The 12,336-nt window shown below is 38.5% G+C and overlaps 1 protein-coding gene across 4 annotated transcripts in view; it reads left to right on the forward strand.

The window, feature by feature from the left end:
* The window catches only part of ADGRB3 (adhesion G protein-coupled receptor B3), a 1,384,867-nt gene that overhangs the window by 1,217,448 nt on the left and 155,083 nt on the right, over positions 1-12,336 (forward strand). For all 4 annotated transcript variants that reach the window (XM_073626736.1, XM_073626734.1, XM_073626737.1 and 1 more), the window contains one exon: positions 2,057-2,142. In XM_073626736.1, coding sequence (XP_073482837.1) covers positions 2,057-2,142 — 86 coding nt within the window. The remainder of the gene's footprint in view (positions 1-2,056; positions 2,143-12,336) is intronic.

Genomic DNA, 12,336 nt, shown 5'->3' on the forward strand with positions numbered 1-12,336 from the left:
CCCGCTGAGCTTGCGTGCAGACGTGAACACATACGTGAGTAGTGCCTGCATATGTAAACAGTGTATAAACCACACATGTGAGGTATCACCACGATTGTTAGAGTGAGATTTCTATCCCTAGACCTCCTCTGTAACTCAAAACATGCAACCTGTAGAATTTTTTAAATATCACCTATGGAGATTTTTAAGGGTAAAGTAATTTTGGCGTCATTCCACGAACGGGCACAATTTTGAAGCGTGACAAGTTGGGTATCAATTTACTCGGTGTAACATCATCTTTCACAATGAAAAAAAAATTGGGCTGACTTTACTGTTGTCTTATTTTTTAATTAAAAAAAGTGTATTTTTTCCCAAAAAAGTGAACTTGTAAGACCACTGCGCAAATACGGTGTGACAAAGTATTGCAATGACAGCCATTTTATTCTCTAGGGCATTAGAAAAAAATATATAATGTTTCGGGGTTTTAAGTAATTTTCTAGCAAAAAAAACTGTTTAAGACAAGTAAACACCATCTCAAAACGAGGCTCTGTCCTTAAGTGGTTAAAGGGGACATAAAACTTTATGTGTGCATGAATGTATAAATGTAAACCAAAACTATTGGAAAGTCCTCTCCTCGAAATTGATAAACATACCCAAGACATATCTATTAGTTGCTCTGATATCTTTGCAATGGCCAGTCATGGAAAAGAGATGTGAATAGGAGGTCAATGCATGATGTCAAAGGGTTGGATCTGTGTTAGGCTGGAGCCATTCATTGACGGCCTTGCCCGAGCATCACTATCAGACTGAGATAAAAGATATTAAAAGGAGAGGAGTGTAAATATGTTTGGTTTTCATTAAGTTCTTGATCTACATTTTAGGAAAAAAACATTATTTTAAAACGTTGTGTACCTTAACCAAATTATATTTTAGGCAAATATAAATTGCAAATATAATTTGCCTGAAGTTACCATTTTCTAACCCTCCTAATAGTCAGTAAATCCAGAAGGCATGCTTACAGACTGTCCAGGAAGCCCAGGAGACCAGAGGGAACAGAGTGAAACTTAATATTTGAAAGCGACTTTAATATTTAAATATAATTTTAGCTGTCCATATATCTACTATGTTTGTTGACTATGTTTTTTTGTTTTGTTTTGTTTTTGTTCTTTGTTTTACTGAGTGTAACTTCCTCATATGCATTTTACATAATATTCTCAGTTTGAATTGCCCAGGTTTTTGACAAGCTTACTGCACCTATAAGCAAGCTTGGGCCTTTATAATCCATAGGAGTATTAAAAATGTCTTATGAAGTTGTAAAATCATTTTTGGAGATCAGCAGGTCAGCGGGTGACCTTTACTGTTATACAGTATAGCATGGCAATGGCAGACCAAACTACCTGAAGCTCAAACCTGTTTTCCCGGGGGTCTGTGAACATTATGCACAATCCTAATACCAGGTGAAGGAAGCATGCATCTTCAGTCTTTGGAGTTAGCCAGTAAATGGTATCACTACAGCTCTAAACTTTCTTCTATATAAAGTATAGTATAATATAATATAGCATAATATAATATAATATATAGTATAATAAATAATGAATATCCAGACTGATCCAGTATAAAAGATTAAAAAATAGCATGCCATAACCTATAACAACCACTTGTAATTTATTGTTGATAGATTGCTCAAGAATACTAGATATTGGGGTTAATTTACTAAACCTGGAGAGTGCAAAATCTGGTGCAGCTGTGCATGTTAGCCAATCAGTTTCTAACTTCAGCTTTAAATTAAGCTTTGAAAAAAAATAGAAGCTGATTGGCTTCAATGCAGAGCTGCACACCATTTTGCACTCTCCATTGCTCATGATGCTGTCTTACCGTATAACAATTAATACATTTATGCTAAGTATGGTCTTTTTTTATCACTCACATGTGACCTGAAGTATATATATATATATATATATATATATATATATACAACATTTAGATAAACATATTTGATCATTAAATTGTAATGCTATATGTGTAACACATTGACTTATTAGGACCAGTATGTGTAATTCCTCTTTTTGTTGTGCAGGTCAACATGGTAATTGGAATTTTAGTCTTTAATAAACTTGTTTCCAGAGATGGTATCCTAGATAAAAAGCTCAAACACAGAGCAGGGTAAGCAGATTCAAAATGTCTGTAATCATATTCTTTAATTATAGTTATTCATTCTGCATATTCCCAATTATTTTAGTTTTATATTAGATGCATGCTTCATCAAGAAGTTGATATTTCATTCATGTCTCCAAATTTATTTTCATGAAAAAAGAAAAAAACACAAAACAAAAGTGCAGAATCATCACGCAAAAAATTAAATGGCAACAAAAGCTCAAACTACTTAGAATTGTTTCTTTTTTGTATATGACTACAATTTTAATGATGTCTATTATTAAAGCAAATCTGTCAACCCTTTAACCTTTTAAATTTAAACGCTCATCCTGAAAACAGCACCATTGTTCTACTCATATGTTATTTCTTAATGCCTTGAATTCAGTTATAGGATCTGCAATCTGTAACTAAGTTTTTCCCACTAGCTATTGCAGTATTTTTTGAAAGTGCCACTGTGTCCAGAAAGGGAACTCTTTGGATCATCGGAGAGATTAAATCCAGGATCAGAGGGACACATAGATAATGTTTTTCCAGCTAATAGAATATACTTTTTGTATCTGCTCTAGGGTAGCACTTTAGTTAGTTTAAAAATGCTGACAGTTTTGATTTAGATTGCATAGGGTATGTTATATTAAAATTACAGTTAATCACTGATCATTTTCATATATCTCCAATGTGCATATCTTAATGTTGCCAAGGGTAAAATGTAATTGTGGATGTATTTAAAGAAGACAACTGGGGTTTTTTATTAAGGGAGCTCAAAGAACCACAATGATGTATGATAACTGGCTATTATACATTACTGCATGCTGCACATTGCTATTTGCTGTTTTTCTGAATATGCATGCTGTGGTACTCTTTATCTATTAATTGTTTCTGTGAAAGAGAGCCTGTCTATTGATATAGTAGGTGCATACCAGTGATCTAATGCTTATAACAAGAATGCATGTGTATGCAAAAAAAGTGTTACCCTGTCTTAATTACTGGTAGCCAATAAAAATGTTATATTATTATGTAACCTCCTCCAACACTAAAAATACTTTTTCATGGTGTGGAAATGTTTATTTGCATTTAATGCAAATGTACCCTTGTACTCATTCCCCTAAGATTGGGCTATCTGGGAGCCATCTTATTGGATAAGTGGCTTCTAGAGTCCTTTATAAGTTCCCCCACAAACCCCCACATCCTTTTTTAGAGGACTGCATTTGGGCCCTAGTCTCTCAGGGAGGCTTTGTCAACACCCTTGCAAGGTACCCTAGATTGTTAAAAGGCATGTGGCCTGGTCTAGTTCAGGGAGAGGAGAGGTGTGTGTCTGCTGCCCTCCCTTTCTTGGACACCCAGACTGCATGCCTGGATAAGGGCCTGGTTGAAGTTTCAAGAGGAACCTCCTATTGTTTTTTTTTTTTTTTTTAATGGGTACTGTCCCTTAAAAAAAAAAAAAAAGTAAACAAAATGGCATAAGGATGTGAGGGTTTGTAAAGGAAATGTTATACCATGACTCTTTCACATCTTGAAAAAATAATTGAGGGCCAGTTCACACCACATTTTTCTGCATCAAAAACGCATTGGAAAGTACATTATATTGTTTTTAATGGCATAGTTCACACCAGTGCTTGCAATTCCAGTGTGTTCCAGTTCCAGAAAAAAAAGTAGAACATGCTGCATTTTTCCTGCACTGGACTGTACTGAAACACTGTAAAACGCATCAAAAATGCACTGGAATGCACCAGAATGCACTTAAAAGCACCAAAACACACTGGAACACACATGTCTTTAATCAAAGTTAAGAAAAAGGAGGGGTAAAAATGCACTGGACTGCATCAAAAATAATCCAAATCAGTGTTTATTATTTAGTCTGTGGGAGAGTTATAGAGACCACAAGGTATGGCCCGAAAACATCAGGACAGTACAAATACCTTCAAATGACCCCTTTTTGAAAAAGTAGACAGTCCAAGGTATTGAGCAAGAGGCATGGTGAATTTTTTGAAGTTGTAATTTTTTGTCACAATTTTGTTACTTACTGTCCCTGATGCTGTACAGTGTTGTCAAATAATGGGTATAATGATGATCAGAGACACTGACTGGTGACATTATGTACAAAAAAATGTAATCCTTTTTTCAATTTCTTTATTACATTTTCTTTTTTTTACGATTTTTTTTTAACCAACTGTGACCAGAGCAATACAGTGTTACAATAGTATCACTGTACTACTCTGGGGAAGTGATCAAGACTTATTTATTTGTACACATTATAATTGTTTATACCAATGAATTTCAATTTCACAATTGTATACAATGAATGGCATGAAAGACAGCTATCCATTGTTTACAATTATCATTTTATCTGCTGTGATTGGTCACATCGATCACATGATACTGGCAGCGGACAGGTACAGTGATCAGTCATTCTGTGTGTTTGGTAGACATATGTGTGGCCGGTTACAGATCGTGCCAATGCATGGCACCTTCTGGGAGGACATCATATGACGTCCACTCAGAAGGACGAAAGGCCCACCCAGCCTGTAGCAGATTGAAGGTGTTAATCATGTCAAACTGTCATCTGAAATTTCCACACCACAGTCCTATTGTTAACTGACAGATCCCCACTGTAAGTACAGTAATGAGGAACCTGGGTGACATCATTGACTAAATATGGTCAATGATGTTACCCATAATAGCCCAGCTGGTTGTTTACATTAAAGCAATAGGGGATTTGGACAGATAAACAGGCTCATTTGGACCAAATCATTTTTTGGGTCTACAAACCAAAACCTTGAACTTTAAGAAGATGGCACTTTCATCAGTAAATGACAGATCCTCAGTGCTGCAGCAATGTAAAGTCAGTGCTGTGGACCCTGGGTGATGTCATTGACCATATTTGGTCATGACTGAAATGCCCTTAAATGGTACCCCCCCAATGCTGAGAAGCATGTGAACTGGGCTGGTCTGATTAATTAAGGGGTGGGGGGTGCACTAGATAGGAGACCAGTTGAAATTTTAAACTGAACCCCATGTTATTTTTTTTTTCAAATTCATACTGTTCTGTTACACCATATTCAGCTTTTAGCCATCCCCCAAACATCCTATTTAATTATTTCGCTGCCAGAGCCATTTTTTTATGTTGTTTGCACACGTTTAAAAATGATTTTAGCCCTGAAAATTACATAAAACCCCCAAAACATTATATATTTTCTGAAAGCAGAATGAAATACTGTAGGTAGTTAATTTTTTTATGTTACAGATAAATAATAAAATAATAATAAAAAATGCAATAAAGTTAATTTTAGGGCACACAAACATATTTTTGTCCGGGCGGGGGGATTTTATATGTTTGGGTATAGCTTTAAATCTTTACACATTTTTTTTTAAGTTAACTTTTTTTTTTCTCATGGGGATAAAAAAATATTTTTTTTGGTTGCAGGATCTCTTTATTGAGACACCAGGGTCTAAAAGACCCCTGATGTCTCACCTGTCCTCCGATGTATCTAAATGAATTTAATGCTGTGCAGATCACACCTTATGACATACATATCTGGCAGTAAAAGAGTTACAGGATTTGTGTTTGTTCAGTGTTGCCCAGGCTTAATTAAAAATACCCAGACCCTGCTAAACAGTATTCTAACTGCCTCCCGCCCAACGTATAGACAAATGGCGGTGGTTGGGATCCTATTTCATTCAGTAATGATTTCACATGACACCGCCCAAGTCTCCCCATGCTTGCGCACCTGCGGGGGCATGCCGCATGGCGATCGTGAGCCCTGGGACATAGCACAACCCCGATCTCAGTAAAGAGCCGATGATGCGGCTCTTTACCCATGTAATTGGCTGTGTCCAGTCACAGCAGAGCACATATAAACACGTAAACGCCATCTATCGGCTCTCCTCACCTCACACTGACAGAGTGTGAGGAGATAAGAACCGATTAGCAGCATCTCCTCACACGGGAGACCTGTACAGATAATCAGAGCACTGATCATCAGCCCCAACAGTGCCCAGCAGTGATGCCAGTTAGTGCCCATCAGTGATGCCAATCTGGGCCCATCAGTGATGCCAATTTGTGCCCATCGGTGATGCCAATCAATGCCCACCAGAAATGCCATTCAGTGCAGCCTTTCAGTGCCTGCTCATTAGTGCTGCCCATCAGTCCTCATCAGTGCCACCCATCAGTGCCACTTATCAGTGCCCATCAGTGCCCATAAGTGTCACCCATCAGTGCCCATCAGTGCCCTCTATCCATGCCACCTATCATTGCTCATCAGTGCTCTATCATTGCTCATCAGTGCTGCCTATCAGTGCCCATCAGTGCCACCTATCAGTGACCATCAGTGCCACCTATCAGTGACCATCAGTGCCACCTAACATTGCCCATCAGTGTCACCTATCAGTGACCATCAGTGCCACCTAACATTGCCCATCAGTGTCACCTATCAATGCTCATTAGTGCTGCATATCAGTGTTGCTTATCAGTGCCCATTAGCGCTGCATATTACTGCCTCCTCATCAGTGCCACCTTATCAGTGCTCTTCAGTGCCATCTCATCAGTGCCCATCAGTGCCACCTTATCAGTGCCCATCAGTGCAGCCTTATCAGTGCACATCAGTGAAGGAGAAAAATTACTTATTTACAAAATTTTCTGACAGAAACTCTTTTTTTCACATTTTTCATTTTTTTCATTTTTTTTTAGCAAAACAAAGTTAACCACCAAACCAACCAAAATATTCCATCAAAAGAAAGCTCTATTTGTATGAAAAAAATGATAAAAATTTCATTTGAGTAGTGTTGCATGACTGCACGTGTGACAGCACTGAAATCTGAAAATTTGCCTGGGCAAAAAGGGGGTAAAAGTGCCCTGTATTGTGGTGGTGTATTGTGGTGTATACGTGGTCAAAGTCGAACTAAAGGCAAACCATTTTTTTTTAGAGTAGGTGAGGGTAATAACCCCTGTCAGGCTTTTTTTTGCCATCTTTTTTCTATTGGGAAGATGTACCCTCACTTTCTGTCCCATAGCCAGAACAGGAAGTGAGAGGAAATCCCTGCAAAGTAAGGGAATCCCTTTGGGCCCCCAGGTCACTAGAAATAGTGTCCCCATTGGAAGATTTCCCACCTGTTACTTTTCTGAGAACAGCTGAAAATCTGGTATTTCCTTTTACTTTCACTTTTATTAATAATGGTAAACAGAACAAATAGAGAGGGTTAATCGACAGCAACAAAAAAACTAATAGGTGTTCTAATCACCCTCAATTGTATCTGAAATTAAAAAAAAAGTTTTGCCTTTAGTTATACTTTTTTTTTGCATTGGTACATGTCCTATGACAATGCACCCAGAATCTAGTAAATCCTAAAAGCCCATTAGGTGCAAAAGAGTTAAACAAAAAAAAAACTCTTGATAAACTGACACTCTGGTGCCTGGTCCTATTATGATTTAACAAGTAAAACAGGTGCAATGCAACAATATCTCAACAATATAGTGTTCCTTAATAGTCCGAGGGGGCAAAGATAGGTATAAATATATATATATGGAAATATATAAATAAACGAGTCTGTCAGGGCTGCCACTGAGAAGACCAAAAGCAAGGTCCAAAAAACTGAGAAAAAAACAAGGAAAGGGGCGCCTCTGAATATGTATCAATATAACATTTATTAAAAAAGCAATATCCACTCACATGCAAGACTGCAAAGTTGCATTCAAGCATGTCTCTCTCCTCTCTTCCAGTCCAGAGGCGTGCTTGAACGCAACTTTGCAGTCTTTCATGTGAGTGGATATTGCTTTTTTAATAAATGTTATATTGATACATATTCAGAGGCGCCCCTTTCCTTGTTTTTTTTGGTCCTATTATGAAGCTTTCTTACTAACAGAAATCCAAATCCTGTGGCAATTATGCAGTTAAGAAGCAGAAATTTTAGAGACCACCTCTTGTCTAGCTCCTCTTATCTCCTATTTCACACTATACACTGCTAAGTGGGATAGACAGCCTCTTTGGTCTATAGTGATATTTGAAAGGCAGTAGGGGGCGGATGAGAGTTTAACCTTATAAGCTCTCAAGTAGCTCCTAAAAACTCAGAAAGGAGAAATCTAGTAAAGCAAATTTGTTTTTAGGGTTTCAAAAATGCTTAGTAAACTTGACAGGCATTTCTATAAATACTACTGTTCCTGAGGATATTAAAACACGTCGAAATTAGATTAGATTTATTTTTGAGAGAAAAATTATACATTGTACATAAGAATAGCAGAGAAATATGTTTTAAAATACTAATGCCGCGTACACACTATTGAAAATTCCGCCAGCAAAAGTCCGATGTGAGCTTTTGGTCAGAAATGCCGACCGTGTGTATGCTCCATCGCACTTTTGCTGGTGGAATTTCCGCCAGCAAAAGATTGAGAGCAGGTTATCTATTTTTCCGTCTGAAAAAGTTCCTAGCGGAAATTCCATTCGTCTGTATGCAATTCTGACACGCAAGAAACCACGCACGCTCAGAATCAAGTACGAGACGGAAGCGCTCGGTCTGATAAAACGAGATAAACACGAGATTAGCAGAAGGAGCCCAAAGGGTGGCGCGCTTCTTATGGAACTTCCCTTTTCTAGATGTACGTGTTGTACATCACCGCGTTCTTGGCGGTCGAAAGTTCAGAGAACTTTTGTGTGACCATGTGTATGCAAGCCAAGCTTAAGCGGAATTCTATCGGAAAAACCGTCCAAGGTTTTTCTGACGAAAATTACAATCGTGTGTACGCGGCATGATACTAATACCTGTCTTCTGTCTTTATAATATCTCCTCATAATCCCCCTTACAGCATAGTTTGCTAGCCAGTTGGGCACAATGTTGTAGATCTGGTGTTTTTAGGTTGTGGGAGCTGCATGGGCAGGGGCTTAGGCAGCTTAGAGGAGGAAGGAAGCAAAGAATTGCTAAAGGTCCATTTTAACTTTTTGTTCAGTCATGTTTTATATGCATTGGTTGAAAAATGGAAATGAAAACATAACAATGCAGTGTCTTCATATGGTTCAATGATTGCCTATTATAATTTTTTTATATATATAACACATGTCAATCTGACATTGGAGTGTCATTTACAACATTTGTAAGGCAGTTTACTGTGATTTCAATTATTCTAAATTGCCGTATGCAGATCAGAGTTTGTGCTTGAATGAAGGATTCCTAATACCTTCTCACTATAGAGTTGTCTGTAAAACAAATTGTTAAGCTCCCTTTTTCTTTTAATTAGGCTTTTTAGTAGTTGATAAGCTATTAATCTTGATTCTTGATGCATACATTGAATTTTCTGAATTATATCAGGTGTTCTTTTATAGGGTCCCAATATAATTGCAGCTTTAGAAAATCATTATAAAAATATCCTTCTGCTATGCATTTTAGTTTTCTTGTATTTTTTACAGTCAGCATTTTGCTATTTACCCAATGAGAGATTTTCAGAAATAAAAATAATTGAAGGGTAATACCATGTTAAATAGAAAAAGTGAGAAGGAAATTAGATTTAGGGGTTGATTTACTAAAACTGGAGAGGGCAAATTCTGGCAGCTGTGCATGGTATCTAATCGGCTTTTAACTTCATCTTGTTCAACAGAGCTTTGACAAAAAGCAAAACAAAACCTGGAAGCTGATTGGTTTTTAAGCACAACTGCACCAGATTTTGCCCTCTCCAGTTTTAGTAAATGAACCTCTGAGTGTCTGTTTTGAAAAATGTATTATATTTTCAAAGCACAATTTACCTGCATTAGGAGGTCAATAAACAGAGCCATATATTTATACTAGCTGCACTAAAAAGAAAAAAAAATAATATTGTTAAATACATACAGTAAAACCTTGGTTTGAGAGTAACTTGGTTTGAGAGCATTTGCAAGACAAGCATTTTAAATAAATTTTGACTTAGTATTCAAGCGATGTCTTGATATACAAGTAGCGTCATGTCACAACTGAGTATAAAACAGAACAGAGGCACCTCTAAGTGTAGCAATATGGTTACATTTAATGAAGGTACAACCTTTAGCAACTCACATGATTGATGATTAAAACAGGCACATCTAAGTATGCAGGCATCTGGGGTAAACCTGTCCACATATACCATCCTCCACACCAACATCGTTATCTCTTCCATGCTGTGCTCTATGAGCGCTTGCTTTTGAAGGCCTTGCTTTCAAATCGCTCTACTGCAGGGTAGTCTTCCTGGTCATGATTGCAGACTGGCAGTGGTAAGAGCCGGTGGTGTGGAGGACGGTCTATGTGGACAGCTTTACACCGGATTCCTGCATACTTAGATGTGCCTCTTTTAATCAACCATGTGAGTTGCTAAATGTTGTACCTTCATTAAATGTAACCATATTGCTACACATAGAGGCACCTCTCTTCTCTTTTATACTCTGTAGCTCCTGCTGGATTTTGCTTCTAATCCCCTTGTGGAGGCTTCCATTTGTGAATGGACATTTTATGGTTACACAACCTATCACATTGCTATAATCTTTTTATATGGCTTATAAACTGAAGGACTTATGAATAAATGGTTGTGGAATGAATCTTCTGAGTTTCCATTATTTCTTAAGGAGAAATTTGCTATGATATACAAGTGCTTTGGATTACTAGCATCTTTCCGGAATGAATTATGCTCACAATCCAAGGTTTTAGATAAGTACATAGTTGAAATACATATATATGTTTACTGTTTTTCTACCAGAAGATTCTTCTCTCAATTCTCTGATTCTACACAGCTAGGGTGATCATCCTACTGCTTTACTATATTGATAGCCTGATTACCTGTCTGCTAATTGGACAAGAACTCTGTCTGGGGATGAGGAGGCTGTATACAGTGGTGGCTGGTGCTCAAAATTTTTTGGGGGCACAAACAAACGGAAAAATTCTGAAAAAAAAAACATCAATTGCAGCCTCACTGTACCATCAATCGCAGCCACTGTGCCATCAAACGCAGACACTGTGCCCATCAATTTCTGCCACTGTAGCATCAAATGCAGCCACTGTGCCCATCAATTGCCACCACTGTGCCATCAAACGCAGCCACTGTGCCCATCTTATTCATCCACTGTGCCCCATCAAATTCAGCCACTGTGCCCATCATATGCAGTCACTGTGACATCATATGCAGTCACTGTGACATCATATGCAGCCACTGTGCCCATCAAATGCAGCCACTGTGCCCATCAAATGCAGCCTCACTGTGCCCATCAAATGCAGCCTCACTGTGCCCCATCAAATGCAGCCTCACTGTGCCCCATCAAACGCAGCCACTGTGTCATATAAAATGCTGCCAGTGTGCCCACTGTCTGTACTTACCCTGTCTCAGTGGCAGTGGGACAGCTCCTCGATGTCTTCTCCCATCCTCTCTTCCCGTCCTCTGCTATGATTGGATGCCTGATAGGTGTCCAATCACAGTGCCTGTCGTTTCAGCCAATCAGTTGACAGGTAACAGATCTGACCACCGGATTGGCGGAAAGGAGGTTTAGTGTTCGAAAGAGAATATTCATTTGCTTTTCTAACACAGCTGAGTGACCTGTGAGTGCCCAGCATGGCGCTCACAGGTCACTTTTTTTGACACCTATGAGAGCCTATGGCTCTAATCAGGTTCTTAAAAAAAAAAACCTTGCCGCTGTAATTCAGGTGCCCGGTGCCCGAAAAGGGGCTGGGCACCTGAATAGGGGGTGGCAGCAATGGCTATAGATAGAGCCATGCAATGCATGACTCTATCTATTGGTGCTAGAGGGGTGGCGCCCGTGCGGCCTTATGGACGCACCGCCACTGGGAAGATGTGTATAGGAAGATGTGTTCAAAAACAGGAAATAAGTCTGTCTTTTGGCACCTACCTGGTTGTGCAGTGAAAGGGGGCCTTTTTAAACCCCCAAAAATAATTTGCCTATATATTTATTTGTTTAAAAACTGGGCTTCACCAAATGATTCTGATGCTTTCATTCCTGCACATGGTGGTAGCAGAGATTTGTCTGAACAGAATTACAAATTGTTTGGAACGCAAATAAGCAAACATTTCAGCTGTGTGTTTAATACCAGCAACAGGATCACTAAATAGAATAGTCACCTGCTTCTATGGCATTGCTCTCTAATTAACTGAAATGTCCTAAGAGCAGCGATGAAGTGAGGGCTCTCTCATCCAGCCAGCATAGGAGTGATACCATAGAAGCCATGAGTTGTTTCCCTGCTCTCCTAGTCATCCTGCTACTAGCGAGT

Source organism: Aquarana catesbeiana, linkage group LG04 (assembly GCF_042186555.1).
Source record: "Aquarana catesbeiana isolate 2022-GZ linkage group LG04, ASM4218655v1, whole genome shotgun sequence".
Taxonomy (NCBI): domain Eukaryota; kingdom Metazoa; phylum Chordata; class Amphibia; order Anura; family Ranidae; genus Aquarana; species Aquarana catesbeiana.